Source organism: Schistocerca piceifrons, chromosome 3, assembly GCF_021461385.2.
Source record: "Schistocerca piceifrons isolate TAMUIC-IGC-003096 chromosome 3, iqSchPice1.1, whole genome shotgun sequence".
Classification (NCBI taxonomy): domain Eukaryota; kingdom Metazoa; phylum Arthropoda; class Insecta; order Orthoptera; family Acrididae; genus Schistocerca; species Schistocerca piceifrons.
The window spans coordinates 682,853,108-682,875,581 of NC_060140.1; the positions used below are offsets into that span (position 1 = coordinate 682,853,108).

At 38.5% G+C, this 22,474-nt stretch overlaps 1 protein-coding gene across 2 annotated transcripts in view; it reads right to left on the reverse strand.

Moving 5' to 3' along the window:
• Positions 1–17,987, reverse strand: part of LOC124787610 (probable serine hydrolase) — a 44,769-nt gene extending 26,782 nt beyond the window's left edge. Inside the window, exon 1 of one of the 2 annotated variants that reach the window (XM_047254365.1) lies at positions 17,875–17,987. In XM_047254365.1, the coding sequence (XP_047110321.1) occupies positions 17,875–17,881 (7 nt within the window). In that variant the 5' untranslated portion in view covers positions 17,882–17,987. Of the gene's footprint in view, positions 1–17,461; positions 17,847–17,874 lie in introns of those variants that run through there. The other variant, XM_047254366.1, reaches the window with a different exon arrangement.
• Between the last annotated feature and the right edge of the window lie 4,487 nt (positions 17,988–22,474).

The window sequence follows — 22,474 nt, forward strand, 5'->3', positions numbered from 1 at the left end:
AAGGGCTCCTGAGAGTCTTATACCTGTGATACCAGTACCAAAGGTACCTCAAGTACTTTCCTCTCCTGTGGATCGTGTCTCCTCTGCATGTAGTACAGGATCTGTCATTACTATTTCACTTGACTGTGAGTGGCATGTCAATGGTTGATCTAGCCATCCTGTACAGGGTGGATAGGGACCAGGGAGAGCTTAGGGTGTTACACAGATCCCTCTAACCAACAAATTTGAGGTGGTGCCTTTAACTTAAACTGAAAGTGAGCCATTGGGACTCACTTCAGCTGTTTGGGGGAAATTTGTTGTGTCCGGTGTAACGAGGAGGCAAAAACAAAAGGGCAGGTGTCTTATCAATCATTGGCAGCTCAAATGTATGGAGAATGATGGTACCCCTTAGGGAAGTGGCAGCAAAGGACAGGAAAGGACACCAGGTGCACTCATTGTGAATGGCTGGGGGTATCATCCAGTGTGCTGAAGAGGCTATTCCAGCAGCCATTGGGAACAGGGTGCAACAAACTCCAGACTGTGGTGTTCACTGGAACAAATGATGCCTATTGTGTGGCTCCGAGGTCATGCTTGTTCATTCCAGAAACTGGCAGAGAAGGTTGAGAAGACCAGCTGTGTGCCTGGAGTTTCAATGCAGCTCACAATTTGCAGCATTGTCCATAGAACTGATTGTGACCCTTTGGTTCTGAGTTGAGTGGAAGGACTGGACCAGAGACTTTGAACATTATGTGACACGCTAGGCTGTGACTTCCTGGACTTGCATCATAAGGTTGATAACTGTAGGGTTCCCCCTTAATGGGTCATATGCGCACTACACATTAGGTGCTGCTACTTAGGTAAATGACTGTGTGGGGGCTGCACACAAGGTTTTTTTTTTTATTTATTTTTTTATGACTCTCCATCCAATCCAGATGATGATAGCTGTAAGAAACTGGAAGTATCTGTTAAGATTGGAAGAAATGACTCCCACAGGTGAGAGTATTAAAATCCTAATTGGTGAACTTCTGAAGCATTCACAATAAAGGGCCAGAGTTTGAAGCATTCTTGGAAAGCAGTGAAACTTACGTAATACTGGGTACAAAAAGCTGGTTGAAACATGAAACTGACAGCAGTGAGATTTGGGGGGGAAAATTTGTGTGTATATCAAAAGGTTAGGCAATGGAGGTGGTGTATTTGTCGCAGTAGACTAGAAACTCAAATTGACCGAGGTAGAAATTGAAGATGCATGCGAGATTGTTTGGGCAAGATTCAGAGTCAGCCCGCCAGACTCATCTCCTGATGTAACCAAACATATTAAAGGAAACCCCAGTTCACTTGTATGTAAGTCACCTCACTTGTAAGTAAGTCCCCAATCGTATTGTAATCATCAGTGGCGTAATCATTCAACAATTAAACTGGAAAATTACAGTTTTGTTAGTGGTAGATGAGATAAGACATCCTGGGAAGCATTACTAAATGCCTTCTCTAAAAACTATCTAGAACAGATAGGTGGGATCCCGACTCATGATGGAAATATATTGGTTCTAATGGCAAATAGAACTGATCTCTTTGATGTTGTCCAAACTGGTATCAGTGACCATGATGTGGTTGTGGAATCAATGATTACTAAAGTATAAAGGACAACTGAAAAATCAGAAAGATATGTATGTTCAGTAAACTAGATATAAAATCAGTAATGTCATGTCTCAATGAGAAACTTGAAACTTACAGCACAGGACAGAGGCATGTAGAGGAACTATGGTCCAAGTTTAAAAAAAAAAAAAAAAAAAAATATATATATATATATATATATATATATATATATATATATATATATATATATATATATATATATATATATATATATATATATATATATATATATATATTTGACCATGCACTGGATATATAAGTACACAGTAGAACAGTTCATAATGGGAGGTAACCTCCATGGTATACAGTCACTGTAAAGAAACTTCCAAAGAAGCAGAGATTACTGCATAATAGGTGGAAAATAAAGTGTAGGGCTATACATAAAGAGCTGCTGAATGAAACGTGTGTGGCTATCAAGAGAGGTATGTGTGCTGAACATAGCAGAATATGGTCAAATGAACTTTCACGAAACCCAAAGAACTTCTTGTCGTATGTAAAGGCTGTTATTGGCAACAAAGTTAGTGTCCAGTCCCTAGCGAATAAGGCAGGAACTGAAATGGAGGCTAGCAAAGCAAAAGTTGAAACACTGGACATTTTCAAATGTTCCTTTAGAATGGAAAACACAGGAGAATTGCCCAAATTTAATCCTGACACCACTGAAAATATGAATGAAATAAGTATCAATGTCAGTGATGTGAAACAGCTGAAATCGTTAAAATTGAACAAAGCTTCAGGACTCAATGGAATCCCTATCAAATTCTATACTGAATATGCAGCTGAATTAGCCCCTTTTCTAACTATAATCTACTGTAGATCCCTTGAACAGAGGGGTCACACCTGTCAACAAGCAGGGTAGGAGAAGTGATCCATAAAACTACCGTTAAATATCCTTGACATCGATGTGTTGTAGAATCTTAGAACATATTCCGAGCTCAAACATCATCAGGTATCTTGAACAGAATGATTTCCTCAGTGCCAACCAGCATGGATTCCGAAAACATTGACCAAGTGAAACCTAACTCTCACTTTTCTTGCATGATGTACTGAAAGCTTTGAATCAAGGCAGTCAGATGGATGCAGTATTTCTAGATTTCCAAAAAGCATTTGACCCAGTACTGCACCTATGCTTACTGCCAAAAGTACAATCATACGGGCTATCAAGTGAAATTTGTGACTTGATTGAAGAATTTTTGGTAGTGAGGACACAGCATGGAGAATCATCGTCAGATGTAGAAGTAACTATGGATGCATCCCAGGGAAGTGTGTTGGGGTCCCTTGCTGTTCATGTTGTATACCAATGACCTTGCAGACAATATTAATAGTAACCTCAGACTTTTTGCAAATGATGTAGTTATCTGTGATGAAGTACTATCTCAAAGAAACTGAATAAATATTCATTGGTCTTTAAATATGTCTGCTTGTGTCTGTATATGTGTGGATGGATATGTGTGTGTGTGCGAGTGTATACCCGTCCTTTTTTCCCCCTAAGGTAAGTCTTTCCGCTCCCGGGATTGGAATGACTCCTTACCCTCTCCCTTAAAACCCACATCCTTTCGTCTTTCCCTCTCCTCCCCTCTTTCCTGATGAGGCAACAGTTTGTTGCGAAAGCTTGAATTTTGTGTGTATGTTTGTGTGTCTTTCGACCTGCCAGCGCTTTCGTGTGGTAAGTCACATCATCTTTGTTTTTTGATAAATTTTTCCCACGTGGAATGTTTCCCTCTATTATATGAATAAATATTCAGTCAGATCTCGATAAGATTTCAAAGTGGTGCAAAGATTGGCAACTTGCTTTAAATATTCAGAAATATACAATTGTGCACTTCACAAAATGAAAAAAAAAGTAGTATCCTATGACTATATTGTCAATGAGTTACTGCTGTATCAGTAAACTCATGTAAATACCAGGATATTACAATTTTTAGGGATATGAAATGGAATGGTCGCACAGGCTCAGTCATTTATTGGTAGAATACTGGGAAAGTGCAATCAGTCTACAACGGAGATTGCTTACAAATTACTTGTGTGACCACTCTAGAATACTGCTTATGTGTGTGGGACCCGCACCAAATAGGACAGGGGATATTGAACGTACACATAGAAGGGCAGCAAGGGCAGCACGAATGGTCACAGGCTAGTTTCATCTGTTGGAGAGCATCACAGACATACTGAACTGGAAGACTCTTGAAGATAGATGTAAACTATCCCAAGAAAGTCTGTTAACATAGTTTCAAGAACCAGGTTCAAATGATGATTCTAGGAATATACTGCAATCCCCTACATAATAATCACATAGGGATCATGAGAATAAGATTAGAATAATTACTGCACACACAGAGGCATTCAAACAATCATTCTTCCCGTGATTGGAAGTAAAGGAAAAAGGGCTACTATTAAGTTTTAAAAACACATTCTTTTCCAAGAATTTTGTTCTTATTATATTATTACTTTCCATTTCCTTGCTTTGAGTGCAGTAAACTCCTTGATGATGGCAATGAAGTCAAATATGGCAGCTGTATCATACTGCATTGACAAGATAACTGAATTTGACAGTCTGGTTGATTGTAAGTAGTTTTTTAATTATCTTTAATTTGCTGAAATTGTCATAAATATCCTCATAGCTATTTCAATGTTTTGATAAGCATCTCATAACCCATACATCGAAAACAAAAATTTGAAAATATTCAAATGGGAATTGTGACCATGCTCTTCATCAACTCTTTCTACTGGAGTTTGAAAGCAGCTATTTAGTTAACTAGCTCTTTTGTGTCAACATATGGCACTAAAATCTGCTGCATATTTTTCAAAATAAGGTGCACAGCTCTAACACTTTACTGGATGGGAGTTAAAGTGAAATGAAATGACATGTTATATGTGAGATGTGTTAACCGTGTCACTCACTATTCTATCCAATATTTTGAAACATTCTAGCTTAAACAGTTCCACTCCAGTCCTCAGGTAGCAGAAATTCGCAAAAACAGAAAGCTTACAGTTAAAACAGCATATTATTTGCTTCAAGACCTGTTGCCCAACCTTTGAGATTCAACAATAAGGTAGTGAAGTACTAGAAAAGCTACATTGTTGAAATGAGCTAGCTGTCTTGGCAGCAGCTGTGTGAATTAAGCGCAGTGTCGACACACAATCAAAGTGACTCATGTTTGGTCCTGCATTCATTCCCCCCACCCACCTCCGCTCCTATTGCCATTCGTGAAGGGAAAATGTATAATGCGGGACCATCTCTCAGTTATGTTCCATATTCTGGAGTTGTGGGGTTGAAACATGTATACTTACAGTGATTTTAAAATGCATAAAGTGGACTGCTTGCTAAAACATTCCTTTAATTTATTAAATATGGAAGAGAAGCCAGGAACTAGGCTGTTAAGCATTCATCAGCCAACTACAATATTACACACACAACCCAAAAAACAAAACAAAAATTGAGTCCACTTCTGTGTATGCTTTATTAGTAGCTACAATATTTTTTGAATGAGGCCTAAATTTACAACTGTATAATTACCACATTTACTATTTTTCTAGTGTTTTTTAAGCAATATGATAAAAATGGAGCTGATATAACAAACAGTTCAGAGCTATTCCATTATTTGGGTCCCACCAATGAAAATGAGCACTGGCCACCACTGAGATCTCTAGTGTTGCCTTTCTCATGGCAATAGCTGAGTGTTCAAGTGACATCAACTCCCTGTGTCAAAAATCCTTGCGCAGTCTCAACTTGGTGCGATTCTTTGAGGCCCAACAACTTTTGAACTGTGTACACATTGTGTACTGCACCACTAACAATTGGAGACACAGAACTCTAACTCAACTCTACTGACAATCCAAGTTTAGTTTTGCACAATTATACAGCTGGCTATACCTAATGATTTCCTGCAGTTACAAAGAGCAGTGAGAAAGAAGCTCTGATCATGAAGAAAAAAAGAAACAGAACTGATGAGGGTGGTGGAAAACTTTTTCTGGGTAGTTGAGCTTAGTTAATATTTGTTAGAATTGAAATTTCTCATAATTAGAGATAGGAAGGAACAACCTGTATTTGCTTTGAAGATCACATTCAGTACTATTTATTCCTGATGACTGGCTTCAACATTTAAGACTGTTATCTTCTGATCTTCAAAAAACTTGTTGTTATACAGCCTGTTCCATTATGACTGTAACACATGCTATGTTGGCGTTATAGTGGATAGTATGTAGCACATTACTTACAGGTTTGTTAAAAATGAAATAAAGGTTTGTCACAAACATTTACAAAGCATCTTGTGTGACTAGTGATGTCCACACACATAAAATTAGATGTTGAATTGCATAACAATGCACATGCTTACATTTACAAGACAAGTTCAATACATGTATCCACGTTCTTTGAAGTACACAGTTCAACAAATATTTGTTAAATTGCACACACTTAACAAGAAAACTGAAGACAATAAATTATATATAAAAACAAAACTGTGCCCAGCAGCTGGAAGAAAGCACAGATTACACCTGTCTATAAGAAGGGTAGCAGAAAGGACCCGCAAAACTACTGTCCAATAGCCTTGACATCCATTTATTGTACAATCTTATAAGACGTTCTGTGCTGAAATATAATGAGGTATATCGAACAGAAGGAACTCCTCCATGCCAACCGGCATGGATTTAAAAAAAACATAGGTTATGTGAAACCAAACTTAAACTTTGCTCACACATGACATCTTTAAAAAACTCATGGATCGAGGCAGTCAGATAGATGCAGTGTCTCTTGATTTCCATAAAGCATTTGAATCAGCACCACACTCACACTTATGCTTATGATCAGAAGTGTGATCATATGGGGTATCAGATGAAATGCCTGACTGGATTGAGGATTTCTTGGTACAAGAATGATTGATAGATGTAGAAGTAACTTTGGGTATACCACACAGAAGTGTGTTGGATCATTTGCTGTTTGTATTGTATATTAATGATCTTGCGGACAACATTAATAGTAACCTCAGACTGTTTGCAGGTCATGCAATTATCTACAACAAAGTGCAGTTTGAACGAAGCTGTATAAATATTCAGTCAGACCTTGATAAAATTTCAAAAGTGGTGCTATGATTGGCAACATGCTTTAAAAGTTCAAAATGACTGTGCACATCACAAAAGAAAAAAAACAACATAGTATCGTATGAATATAATATCAATTAATCACAGTTGGAATCTGTAAACTGATGCAAATACTTGGGTGTGGCATGTAGTATGGACTTGAAGTGGAACGATCACATTGGCTCAGTCATGGGTAAGGCAAGTAGCATACTGTGGTTAACTAGTAAAATACTAGGGAAATGTAATCAGTCTACAAAGGAGATTGCTTTCAAATCATTCGTGTGACCCATCCTAGAATGCTGCTCAAATGTGTGAGACCTGTACCAGACAGGACTAACAGGTGATATTGAATACATACAGAGAAGGACAGCACCAATGTTCAAAGATTTCTTTGACCAGAGTGTGACTGAGATGCTGAAAGAACTGAACTGCCAGACTCAAAGATAGACAGAAACTATGCCAAGAAAGTCTACTGGCAAAGTTTGACCAACCAGCTTTATGACTCTAGGAATATACTTTAACCTCTATGTATTGCTCCCATATGAGATTGTGAGGATAAGATTATATTAACTACAGCACCCACAAAGGCATTTAAACTGTCATTTTTTCCACACTCCATACATGAATGGAACAGGAAAAAAAGCTCTAATAACTGGTACAATGAGAGACATCCTCTGCCATGCATTTCACAGTGGTTTGCAGAGTACAGATGTAGATAAGTTAAGACAATATAATAAGATAAAGATAATGAGATAATATTTTGTTGTTGTGGTCTTCAGTCCTGAGACTGGTTTGATGCAGCTCTCCATGCTACTCTATCCTGTGCAAGCTTTTTCATCTCCCAGTACCTACTGCAACCTACATCCTTCTGAATCTGCTTAGTGTATTCATCTCTTGGTCTCCCTCTACGATTTTTACCCTCCACGCTGCCCTCCAATACTAAATTGGTGATCCCTTGATGCCTCAGAACATGTCCTACCAACCGATCCCTTCTTCTGGTCAAGTTGTGCCACAAACTTCTCTTCTCCCCAATCCTATTCAATACTTCCTCATTAGTTATGTGATCTACCCATCTAATCTTCAGCATTCTTCTGTAGCACCACATTTCGAAAGCTTCTATTCTCTTCTTGTCCGATCTATTTATCGTCCATGTTTCACTTCCATACATGGCTACACTCCATACGAATACTTTCCGAAATGACTTCCTGACACTTAAATCAATACTGGATGTTAACAAATTTCTCTTCTTCAGAAACGCTTTCCTTGCCATTGCCAGTCTACATTTTATATTCTCTCTACTTCGACCATCATCAGTTATTTTGCTCCCCAAATAGCAAAACTCCTTTACTACTTTAAGTGCCTCATTTCCTAATCTAATTCCCTCAGTATCACCCGACTTAATTAGACTACATTCCATTATCCTTGTTTTGCTTTTGTTGATGTTCATCTTATATCCTCCTTTCAAGACACTGTCCATTCCATTCAACTGCTCTTCCAAGTCCTTTGCTGTGAGATAATATATAATAGTATAATATATAAGTTAAGATATTGATCATCAATTTCCTGGAACCTCCACCAACTACATAAAAAATGCCATACAAAAACACCAGCAGCCGTGTGTTATGCTCCGCGAGATTGACAGGATGGCATTCATCGAGGCTCAGCTCTGTCACTGTTGCTCTTGGTTACAGTAATGGATACATAGCGCATAAATTACAGAAGTGTTCACAGTGGACAATGCTATACACTGATGTTATGTTTTCAGCAGATACCATGGAGGATCTTGAAACCAAAGTCCAAACATGTTATGATCATCTACAGAGATTGGGCCTTCATTTAAACATCCACAAGACCTCGAAAAGATTCCACCTCCTGGAACTATTCAAATGAACGAAGTGCCCCTTAGCAAGGTGACACATTCTGATATCTAGGTTCTCACCTACAGACTGATAGTTACGTGAATGAGGATGTGCAAGCAAGGATCAAATTGATCTCGATGTGACTTGGAGACATCACTGATATTCCATGAGAAAAGAAGATGTCTATACCTCTAAAATCAAAGATATACCACACAATGGTTATTCCAGTTGCATTATATGCTACTGAGTGTTGGCACACACCCGGAAAAGCTGAGCGCTCACTATGTCATAGAAATAGATTAGGCATTTTCTGCTCAACCACACCAATACAATGATCCGACAACTAACGGGAGTGGCTCCACTCAATAAAAAGATACAAAAAAAGACTTCAGTGGTGTGGACAAATCTTATGAACACCACCTACTTCAGTCATCAGCTCAGTCTATAATCTCACTGTCGGAGGCCGGAGACAATGTGAAACACCTAAATTATGGTGGCTAGACACACTAAATGCAAATCTAAAATCAAGAAGCCTATATCCACAGGAAGCATTAGATCATAAGAAAGGGCACACTTTGACCCAAAAAATGGACCCCGTTCCAATGGGATGGTACTAGAAGAATAAGAAGAAAATATTACAAGTACAAACATTGGAAAATAAAGTAGAACGAAACAATAATTAAATACAACAACATGTGAATGAGTATGAGTCGAAACTGATTAGTAGGTACAAAAATATTAAAAATAATGTAAACAAAATAGGATTACTGTGTCAGCCAAGTTGAGTGAATTGAGAGATCAATGGCTGGGGAAACTAAAGAGTGAAGATCTTACAGGCATAAAATTTCCATTTAGAAATTTGTACTTACAAGTATCTCTAAAAGTACCCAAATGTGGCAGAAACGCCAGATGTGTGATAAAGTTAACACATCAGAATCCCTTCTGAGGAGGAAGTGCTAAATTCTGAGTAATTTGAAGCGTATTAAGACCATGAATTAGAAATTTCAAAATGTTTCTGTCAGGTAGGAGCCTAGAAAATGTTATATCTACATGTTTTGTGGCTGGAGCTTATAAAGAAAAGAGGAGGAAATAAATTATGCTTTTATTATAAAATAGGTATCATTGTGTGCCATTATGCTGATGAAGTGATACAAAAAAATCAATTATGAATTGAGATTATACATAAAACAAAAAGCCAAGAGAAACGTGGTTAACAAGGATTTTTAAATTGCTTCACACATATAGATGGCCTGTTAGCCACCTCATAATACTAGGGATAATTTAAAACTGTATTATCTGACCTCCTTCCCCCCTCTCCCCTCATCCCATTCCGTGATATTGGGAAGAAAAACTGGAGTTTCTTTATGGTACTGTACATGTCTCAATTTCCCACTAGTCTCTTCATAATAGCGAGTAGCAAATTACTATGTGAAGCAGGTTGTTTAAGTTGTTCAGGTGCTGTGAGATGCCTATTGAACTTTCCAATACATCTCTGTAAAGATTAGATATTGCACTATTATAATGGTCACTTCGCTCTTATGTTAGTTTCAAGTTACGCACTTGATATGGCCTGATATGAAATTGAGGTAATAGGGGGTCACGAGTCTTTCTAAATAGTTCGCCTCTAAAATATTTACGTCATCCCAGAATAGTCTGACATTTAATGTATCTACTATAATATTCACACTTTTTCCATTTATATCTCCACAGGCATTCTTTCCTAGGTATCTAAATGATGCTACAATGCCATCAATTTATTGGTGGTGCTGTGCAGAGAGAATACAGGTGACTTCTGTCCACTTGTGTGTATTATTTTGTGTTTACTGATGTTTAACAAGAGTTGCCACTCACTACACATTGTGTCAATCTGTTACAACTACTCTCTAACTTCAAAACGACTTTTACGAGTGATTGGTTCTCAGTAAATGACAGTGTCATCCACAATCTTATAAGAGTACTGCTGACATTGCTAAGTTAGCTATGTATGTTGTAAATAGCAATGAACCTGTCATATTTTTCTGATGTGTGTTCAGTGTGACATTTGCTTCCATTTACAAGACTCCACCCAGAACAGTATTCAGAATCAAGTTTTAAAATACATGAATTTTCAAACACATATTTTATTAACTGATAGTTCACGAACTTATCAAAAGTCTTTCATATATTAAGAAAGAACTCAGCCATTTGACCACCATCACCTACAGTCTTCTGGATTCCACAAATTAAGAGAGGGAGTTGTGTTGCACACAGAAGTTGCTTCTGATAAAGAAACTGATTTCACTTGAGACAAGTCATTATATTTGGACCAAAAATAATTTCAACGCTATTATTATGTCAACTTCATAACAGTCCTTCATAAAATCCTACAACCCACCTTAAAAATGAGTGATTTGGGTTCTCTTACAGCAATCTGAGACACTGGAGCAACTTGAAACAAACAGCAGCATTAACAGACACTTAGTTGCATATTCAGTAGGCAACCCATACACATATTCAGCAGGCAATTTGAAAGACGTGCACTGGGTATCACTGCCCTGAATAATCTATGTTGGACCACAGATACATTTTGCATGAGACGCCTGCCTTTTCTGCAGGAGACATATGTGGTGAAATAGAAGAATATGATCACTATGCAAAAGGCCTATTAAATCTGTTGGGGATGACTGAAATTTTATCTTTGTTGTATTGCACTTTACCTTCAGATGAACTTTGTAATATGCTGAATACACAGTCCTGTGGATCTAAAATATGCTAGCCGCATTGGAATAAGCCCTTACATCTTTCACTTGATTTTGTTCCATCACTATTACCACGGGTGATTCAAATTTTCAGTGCTGACTAATGTCCTTCACAACCTATCTGATATTAAAAATGTACCATGTTGCACAGAAACATTTTTTTTTAATGGCCAATAACTCAATGCATGTCAGAAAGTTTGACTATAGTAGTGACCACTTTATTTGACTAATTGCTGCTTCATGGTTTCCCTTTGCCTGTGTTTCATTGCAACATGTTTTGAGACACCTCTAGGAATTTCTGTTGGTATTTATATATTTTTTGTAACAGTCCTGCTTGCAATTAGACTGTTAGAATAAATATTTTTTTAAAAAATTATACAGTGGTGCATTTCTCAAGACAATATGTTACCCCCTTTTATACTAAAATATTAAACAGATGAATCAATTTACAATGTAATTGTGAAAAGAGCAGCTTTAAATGAAACTTTTTGCATTTATATTAATGTTAGTGCAAAATAAATAAATTACAAGTGAATGAATGTTTTCTTCAATGTGACAATGTTTCAATGTAATACACAGGTGGTTGTGTTTGGAAAGTCAATAAACTGTCTCCAGCTACCACACAATCCCTGTTGTTGTATTTGAGAATATTTTCCTATGAAGTCATTCACTGAAAGCTCTCCAAGTGCGCAAATCAGGTGACAGCCAGTCCTTACGATATCCTCCCAACCCCCCTGTGCTTGGTGATGACAATTTGAGTTATAGACAATGGAACATACCATTATTAGTGCGTCTCAATGGGCAATGGAAAATACCATTATTAGTGCGTCTCGCTATTGGATTGGTAGCGTAGTGTGAACAAAATTCTGAATTGTACAGTAACTGATTTAAATCTTGTGGATCTCGACTGTGAAAACAGCTGCAACACAAAGACAGACAGTTGCTTTGGTGGTACCATTCTCCTCATGAAGTTACCAGTTTCCTTGATTTTTGGATATCCGGCTAAACATTTCCATGCTCACATTTCTGTGGATGATAGAACATAGAACTCTATATGTGTGAAGCAACAATGTTAAGAAAGACATCCTCCTTTCAGCCACACCTCTGTTCTCCACACTACAAACTCACCACTAGACTGCGTACCTGTGGATACTTGACACACAGCAATGTTGGTGAAAGTAGGAAAGACTTGCAGCAGATAGTGAGTATGTTGCTGCCAAAATTGCTCTAAATTTGGAAGGCACGTTACCTAACTGAACAAGTTTCGCAATCGCTTGATCCAATAGTGAAATATGCTGATGAGCCAGAACATTATGACCACTTGCTTAATAGTTTGTATGTCTATCTTTACAACTATAAAACATCACTGATTCTGCACATCAGGGATCAGACAGATTGTTAATAAGTTTGTGGAGGCATGTGGCATTAGATATCTATGCACAGGTCATGTAATTCACGTAAATAATGGGTCATTCATTTGCAAATGTGATGATGGTGTCCTATAGTGACCCAGAGATTTCACAGGATTTACATCAGGTGAATTTGGTCACCAGGACATCAACATGAGTTAACTATAATGCTCATTGAACCACTGTTGCGCGGTGTTGGCTCCGAAACAAGGACAATCATACTTCTGGAAGATGACATCACAGTCGGGGAAGACATCAAGCATGAAGGGATGCAGGTGGTTTGTAGTTGTTAGCGTGTCTTTGGTTACTACCAGAGGTCCGATGCAAGTGCAGAAGAATGTCTCCCACAGCATATTACTGCTCCCACCAGCCTGCATCTGTGGCGCACTCCATGTTTCGAGCCACTATTCAGCTTGATGACGGCATTTGTGGAGACGACCAGTGACCTAGTGTAGCAAAAATATGATCAACCACAAGAACAGACACTTTTTCATTGATTGACGATTGAATCCCGTTGATCACATGCCCACTGCAGTCGTAACTGATGATGTTGTTGGATCAGCATGTGAACACATAAGGATGGTCTGCTGTGGAGCTCCACATTCAACAGTGCACAATGAGAGGTGTACTGTTTCAGCAGACATGCCCCATATCACCATCTATCCTACTTTATACAACAGACAAGCCTCTAAACCCCCATGTTCTGTAAAGGTTCATGGACATCCAACCATTAGTGCCTAGTTGTAGTTACACTGTCCTACCTCTTTCATAGATGCTCATGACAGTAGCATGTGAACATTCAACCAGCTTCGCCGTTTTCAAGATGCTCACTCACAGGCTCTGTGTAGTAATAATCTGCCCTTCGCCAAAGTTGCTTATCTCAGTGGATTTCCTGATTTGCAGCCCATATCTTCATTAGGGTGATCCCCCATCAGTGTCTGCTCCACTTACAAACTTTTGTTACCGCATCAAGTGCCCGCAACACCACCAAGTGGCGTCCATCATCGCAGTAGGCAGTGGTCATAATGGTTGGTTGGTTGTTTGGGGAAGGAGACCAGACAGCGTGGTCATTGGTCTCATCGGATTAGGGAAGGATGGGGAAGGAAGTCGGCCGTGCCCTTTCAGAGGAACCATCCCGGCATTTGCCTGGAGTGATTTAGGGAAATCACGGAAAACCTAAATCAGGATGGCCAGACGCGGGATTGAACCGTCGTCCTCCTGAATGCGAGTCCAGTGTCTAACCACTGCGCCACCTCGCTCGGTAGTGGTCATAATGTTTTGGCTCATCAGTGCGCAATGAAGTCTCAACTTATGAGAAGTGAACATGGGAGTTCCTTCAGCAGATCATTCAGTACTACTTTTCGCAAGTCGTGTAGGAACAGGTATCAGGAACACGTTGACCTCTATAGCTAAGAGAAGGTATGAATATGTCACAGACTCTTAGCCTGTCATTATCATGGTTCTCACTTGTGCAGAGTTTGTGGCCTCTCATCTACATGTGTAAGTTGCTTAGAAATTAGATGACTGAGGCATAGGTTACACGGATTGGCCTCTCCTGTGTCAGAACTTCTAGTTCTTCCACACTGGTCCTGAATCTATTTGCAATATGGGAGCCATATTATTAATATGACTTGTGTTGTCCCTCTGTGTTAGGAGAGGTGGTACAGGTGAGAGGGGACTTCCAACAATGATTAGTTGAAGGGAGGACTATTTACCCCTTCAAGACACATTTCAAAGCCCACAGCAGGCTTTTTTCATCTGCACTCTTTTGGTATTTTGTAGATTTTTTTAAAAACTTTTTCTCCTACACACATTCTCTCTCTTTCAAAAAAATATGTGGCAGTAATGAAAGATAAACACTATTTCACTTAACCTCTTGTTTGAGTAGTGAGGTGACCTAAATGTCACCCATACTTACTATTATATCTGACTCGTTAGATGATCTGAACAAACTGTTAAATATGTTGACTTCATCCAGGTTTCAATAACCAATATCAGGGCCACTACTAGTCCAGTACCACATGGCCAGCCTACCAGCAACTGGTCATGAGGGACGACCTCACAAGTGTCAGTGCAGCATAACCTAGGGCAGCTATCACCAATGCACCTCACTTGTGTACCATGTAGATTGTGATTTGACCACTGTTTACTGTGATCTGGTATAATTTGATTTTCTACCAACTATTTTCTGTGGTAGTATTTTGACCTTGGCAAATGATGACTTGATGACATAAGGATTAGCTGTTATATGAGAGAGGGAAGACAAATATTTGATCCTTGATTCACTTGTGCTTCTGCCACACCAAACATTTTTTGTTCGATTCTGTATCATTAAAGTGATATAACTATGTTACTGGCATCTAAAACAACATACACGATTAAGAATATGCGACCTCACCTCCAAATGAATAATTCCTGCATTAATACAACCTTGGAGAGCACTACAAACTGAATATTAAAATGAAGACAGGTGTTCTTTCAAATATATCTTTTTAATCTTTGCCTTGGGCATCTCTTCTTTCTTGTAATCATGCTGCTGATCTTTAATGTCCATTTCCATTACTTCTCTGAAAGACAGCACACCCTCGCAGAAACTCATGACGCTCTGTGGATTGATTACCACTGAAGCACCAATAGTGTTCCACGATTAAGTGTTTCATACTTGGTATTTGTGAATTACTACCAGAGACTACCTGTAAAAGGCTATTTGATGGATTTATATGTCCTTGTTATAATCTCAAAATTTTTCTAAAAATGAAAGAGGTCCCTCTTCCACTTGTATATCTACACACACATTTTGCAAGCAAAAATTCTGAACCATTTTCTGCCTAAATGCAATACATGTGTCAGGTAAATTTTTAACATCATGTAAAAATTCTTTCGTGCTAGAGAAACACTGTGGTTCTTTGTAAAATCATGGCACAAAATTCCATTATACCCACACAAATATCTTTCCACAAAATAGTTCTTCTCTGTTCTTGTTTTATTTAATAATATTCAGTCCAGTGAGAGCTTCTGTCATCCTTGTGCACAGAAGTAGGCCTATAGTAGCCCAACTTCTAATGAACAAATTCTTAATGACTAATTAGAGGGTTAAATTCTTTCCTGGGTTGTGTTTTAATATATTTTCAGCTTGGTCCCCAGCCACTACCCTGCTAATTCATATCTCATTGATAGATTTCATTCTGATATGTACTTTATCACTGTCAGATGAATTTTGAAAGTGCCCAGATTCGAGATTGTACCAGTGTTATGAGAAAATGGACTTGTAAAGCAATGAACTGTGATACAAATTTCTATCTTTTAGCTTGACTGTTGCAGATCATTGTGTTATTTAGATCTTTGGCTGACTTGCTATAACAGTCACTGAATGGCATTTCCCTAAGCCTTTTTAAGTGCAGATGAGACAAGAAACTCTTACTGTAAATCATGGTGATTACTTTTCTTGATAAATAGCCCATGTATATTTGAAGTATTAGGGAAAGTCAAGATCCTAGCAACCACATGTAATTTATCAGAGCAGGCAACTAACTGATAACCTCTATTGGCAGTGTTCATATGAATACTTCCAACCTTGGGCTTATTATCTGGTACGGTACTTAGTCCAAATCTCTTGTCATTTAACAAATTATATGACTTCAGTCCAATAAGACTTTTCATTATCATCATCTCTGAGTGCCTGGAAAAATATTGCAGAGCAGCTTCTTAAACTGTGTAACAGAAATGACTGCAGTAAGTGCCACACTAACTCTTTCCTCCAGTATCAATTACAGTATGATGATCTACAATCGAAATTCATATTAATAACAATGCAAAAGCTTAGTGTTAAAATTATGGGAAATAGACTGGACTGACTGAAGTACTGATAGCACTCACTCTGCTTAACACTGTTCAATATTCCAGCTTTTGAAATAAAAAGTACACTAGATAAGATATATTTTCATGTTCCAATGAAGTAAGATACTGCTCATATTTCACATCTGACACACATACTATTCTTTGTGGAGCATATTTGTGCAATTATTCATTGATCATGAATATATAATCAACAGAACTCAGAACAGATAAATTAGTAAAGGATTTTGTAATATGCTAGTGATAATTCATTGTTTTCGAATTATTTATAATATAAGGATAGTAGAACAATGTGTGTTAAAGAAGCTGTTGCAAGTAGTCTACTTATCATCTGCACTGAGTTTTCCTTGTGTTTTATTTGCTATTAATATTACTTCAAAGAGACAAAATATTGTTTTAGTTCACAAGGCTGTAAGCACAGCAGCAGTATGTAATGAATTATTTACATGATTTACAAAAACCTTGTATGAAGCATGTTACACTGGAACAGGTATGGAATTTACTAGTGAAATGAAAGTGAATAGCAAGAAATAAAGAAATTCAAATTATCTAAAGTGCGAAATTAATGCCAGTTACCGAGAACATCCAAGGGATATCTTAAATTTCCCATGTTCAAAGGCATCGTTTCCTCGTCGCTTATATTTCTTTTCGCGGCATAATGCTTTAGGATCATGTAAGCCTTCACGTAATATAAAAAGATTCAAGAGCAGTAAAGTTCGGGTGAGTGATTACTTTATTTCCTCGCAGTTAAATAAGTTATGTTGGGGGAAATTGTCAAATTTTCGTACTTTTGATGACATGTTTCAGACACTGAATAGTCTGTTTACTGGCTCTGCACGCCCCAACGGGTTATACACAACGGGAAAAAAAAGGTTCAATCCTTTAGTCGTACCTGTTCAAGGCTGCTGTTCACCTGCTCAACTGATGATTGTAATCGGTCGGTCGGGAGCAAAGTTCATTTTACTTCTTACTAATCCTTCATCTGTGTTACCAGTTACACATGATAACAGCCCGCATAAATACTGACACCCAAGGCATTTCCCCCGCCATGCTTACACGTAATTTTAATTCGTCGAACACAATTAATTACAAATTTGGATAGAAATATATTTGTGTAGAGCAGATGTGCACGTTGCTTTTTTATTTTAAAACATCTTTTGCTTATTATTACTGCTAACACTGAAATGTCAGTCTAATAAGAACGTTTAAAACTTCAAATTTTATTTCCTTTTCCTTGTAGTTAACAATGTCATCATTTTAATGTGAATACGGAAGCTTGAAATTCCTATATTATTACGCAAACACCTTGCATGAAATCATATCCACATTTACTCCAGCACGGCCGCCCAAACACCACCACCCGTTCCGTAGGTGACGTCGGTTTCAGTAGAGGTGGCCGGGACTAAGATCTTTCCCTAGGCCTTCATTAATCTTTTGCGAATGCCCCTTATTGCACACCAGAGAGAGAAGTGTGTTGATGTTACAGTCTCAAAGAATTGTGAAACCGCATCACACGGTAAAGAAGAGAAATTGGTACGATTGCCAACTCTCACCTAATGAGCTCAACTTAGTACTTGAATATGTATTACTTTTCTGACTAAAACTATTTTTTCCAGTTTCAACTACTCTTGGCACTTTACAACCACCAAATATTAGCACACCATATCATGGAAATATTTAAACGTCAGTTTTTTCCAATGATCTTATTGAAAACTCAAATATATCGTTATGTGCTGACATCCAAATTAATCCCGTTTACTACTTTTTAAGTTTCGTGTTATACATGTCAGCATCGTCTATACCAGCTGTTGGCCTAGTATATTAAGCATCTCTTTTGTATATCCAAACTTGATAGTCTTAACATCATCTACTGGCTCTAGATTTATAATTACGTAGATGAGCACCTACTTTCTGAACAGCCTAAAGTAATTTGCAATGCACTTTGGTTTCAGTGAGCTTTTGTTATGTATCCTTACCCAGAACAGCAACTATTCATACATGCATCAGAGTGGCTTCTGTTCAAATGTACAGTGCAAAATGTAACTTCGCCTTTGTATGGGAGCAGAAGAATCGGTGGATGGGAGTCTGACCACTTCAGACAGATATGAAATGCTTCCGTTCATTGCCATCCCTAGTAGGTGAACTTGGCAACATACTGCAGCACTGTAGCAAGCATTGTGAATAGTTTGCTGCTTTCCCTAGGAGGAGGAAGCCACCTCTCCTCATCATGCAGCAGCCATTAGGCTAGGCGACGATCGCTGGCTTACTCCCCACCCCTGCATTCCACGTGAAAGGATGAAGTATGTATAATACTGTCTTTAAAGATTACTGAATTTAGACATTGTACTTTATTTACCTGCACCTGAAAATGTCGCTTATTTGGTCTAGTCCTTCATTTAATTCCAATAAGTATTATACCTGCATCTGCCACTCATCTCAGGTTGTTTTAGTGTTTCAACCTTTGCGTGTTGTTTACATGATGAAACTGTTTGACCCCACCTTACCAAACCTGTCTTTTTCAGTACAGTGACATACAGAGTGCAAGCCTCTTGTGAGTTCCAAAGGATAAAATCAGATGAATGAGAAGAATGATAGTTCTACAGAGGCAAAAGTTCAACAGAGCATTAAGTTGAAGGGCTGGGGGGTGAGGAGGTAGGCGTGATACAACAGTTCTAAGCATAATTTTATTGTAACTAACAATCCACTAAAATCCACTAATACTCTCAAATTCAAACTTTTAAAAACAACACGAAATAATTGATTTAAAACAATATGTCAAAAAAACTTTACAATCAAATGTTTGATTTAATTTAAGGTGGTACCTTGCCCAAGCTCCTCCCGCCCCCCCCCCCCCCCCCCCAATGAACGATGCCGTTGGTGGTGGGGAGGCTTCCGTGCCTCAGCAATACAGACAGCCGTATCGTAGGTGCAACCACAATGATATCTATTGAGAGGCCATACAAAAGTGTGGTTCCTAAAAGAGTCAGCAGCCTTTTCAGTAGTTGCAGGGAGCAACAGTCTGCTTGATTCACAGATCTGGCCTTGTAACACTAACCAAAATGGCCTTGCTGTTGTGGTACTGTGAACGGCTGAAAGCAAGGGGAAACTACAGCCATAATTTTTCCCGAGGGCATGCAGCTTTACTATATGATTAAATGAAGATGGCGTCCTCTTGGGTAAAATATTCCGGAGGTAAAATAGTTCCCCATTCGGATCTCCGGGAGCGGACTATGCAGGAGGACGTCATAATCAGGAGAAAGAAAACTGGCATTCTATGGATCAGAGTGTGGAATGTCAGATCCCTTAATCGGGCAGGTAGGTTAGGAAATTTAAAAAGGAAAATGGATAGGTTAAAGTAAGATATAGTGGGAATTAATGAAGTTTGGTGGCAGGAGGAACAAGACTTCTGGTCAGGTGAATACAGGGTTATAAATACAAAATCATATAGGGGTAATGCAGGAGTAGGTTTAATATTGAATAAAAATACAGGAACGCGGGTAAGCTACTGCAAACAGCATAGTGAACGCATTATTGGGACCAAGATAGATACGAAGCCCACATATACCACAATAGAACAAGTTTATATGCCAATTACCTCCGCAGATGGCGAAGAGATTGATGAAATGTATGATGAGATAAAAGGAATTGTTCAAATAGTGATGGGAGACGAAAATTTAATAGTCATGGGTGACTGGAATTCGATAGTAGGAAAAGGAAGAGAAGGTGACGTAGTAGGTGAACATGGACAGGGGGTAAGAAATGAAATAGGAAGCTGCCTGGTATAATTCTGCACAGAGCATAACATAATCATAGCTAACACTTGGTTCAAGAATCATGAAAGAAGGTGGTATACATGGATGAGGCCTGGAGATACTGGAAGGTTTCAGATAGGTTATATAATGTAAGACAGAGGTTTAGGACCCAGGTTTTAAATTGTAAGACATTTCCAGGGGCAGATGTGGACTCTGACCACAATCTATTAGTTATGAACTGTAGATTAAAACTGAAGAAACTGCAAAAAGGTGGAAATTTAAAGGAGATGGGACCTGGATAAACTGACAGTGCCAGAGGTTGTAGAGAGTTTTAGGTACGTCATTAGGGAACGATTGACAAGAATGGCGGAAAGAAATACAGTAGAAGATGAATGGGTAGCTTTGAGTGATAAAATAGTGAAGGAAGCAAAGGATCAAGTAGGTAAAAAGACGAGGGCTAGTAGAAATTCTTGGGTAACAGAAGAAATATTGAATTTAACTGATGAAAGGAGAAAATATAAAAATGCAGTAAATGAAGAAGGCAAAAAGGAATACAAACGTCTCAAAAAAGAGATCGACAGGAAGTGGAAAATGGCTAAGCAGGGATGGCTAGAGGACAAATGTAAGGATGTAGAGGCTTATGTCACTAGGGGTAAGATAGATACTGCCTACAGGAAAATTAAAGAGACCTTTGGAGACAAGAGAACCACTTGCATGAACATCAAGAGCTCAGATGGAAACCCAGTTCTAAGCAAAGAAGGGAAACCAGAAAGGTGGAAGGAGTATATAGAGGGTCCATACAACGGCGATGTACTTGACGACAATATTATGGAGATGGAAGAGCATGTAGATGAAGATGAAATGGGAGATATGATACTGCGTGAAGAGTTTGAGAGCACTGAAAGATCTACGTCGAAACAAGGCTGCAGGAGTAGATAACATTTCATTAGAACTACTGATAACCTTGGGAGAGCCAGTCCTGACAAAACTCTACCATCTGGTGAAGAAGATATATAAGACAGGCGAAACACCCTCAGACTTCAAGAAGAATATAATAATTCCAATCCCAAAGAAAGCAGGTGTTGACAGATTTATCGAACAATCAATTTAATAAGTAAGGCTGCAAAATACTAACACGAATTCTTTACAGATGAATGGAAAAACTGGTAGAAGCTGACCTCAGGGAAGATCAGTTTGGATTCTGTAGAAATGTTGGAACACGTGAGGCAATACTGACCCTATGACTTATCTTAGAAGAAAGATTAAGGAAAGGCAAACCTACGTCTCTAGCATTTGTAGACTCTGAGAAAGCTTTTGACAATGTTGACTGGAATACTCTTCTTTCAAATTCTTAAGGTGGTAGGGGTAAAATACATGGAGCGAAATGCTATATACAATTTGTACAGAAACGAGATGGCAGTTATAAGAGTCGAGGGGCATGAAAGGGAAGCAGTGGTTGGGAAGGGAGTGAGACAGGGTTGTAGCCTCTCCCCGATGTTATTCAATCTGTGTATTGAACAAGCACTAAAGGAAACAAAAGAAAAATTTGGAGCAGGAATTAAAATCCATGGAAAAGAAATAAAAAATTTGAGGTTCGCCAATGATATTGTACGAGGGTTATTCCAAAAGTAAGGTCCGATTGATTGCCAAATTGAAACCACAGTGAACATCAGAAATGTTTTACTTGTAACAATTAGCTACACCTTTCAGCTACTTCTCTACGTAGTCGCCGTTCTGACTTAGACTTTTGTCATAGCATTGTACCAACTTTTCAATAGCCTTCATCATAGAAGGCAGCCGCCAGTGCTTTCCGCCAATTCTCCACGCTGGCCTACACCTCGTTGTCTGTGTCAAAATGTTGTCTTCAAAGACAGCGGTTCATGTGACCAGAGATGAAACTCAGGGGGAGACAATTGCGGACTGTATTGTGGGTAATCTAACATTTCCATTTGAAAACGATGCAGGAGCATCTTCATTGCCCCTGCAGAATGCGGCTGAGAATTGTCGTGAAGACGAAACAGAACGACAGTTATGTAATGTTGGCTGCATAGCTTCAGGCGAAATTTCTCACCAGGCCCTCGTACTTGGCGGCAGACACTATTTTCTAGACATCTTTACGCACTCGCTGCGAGCTCAGAAATGAGAAGAGCGAC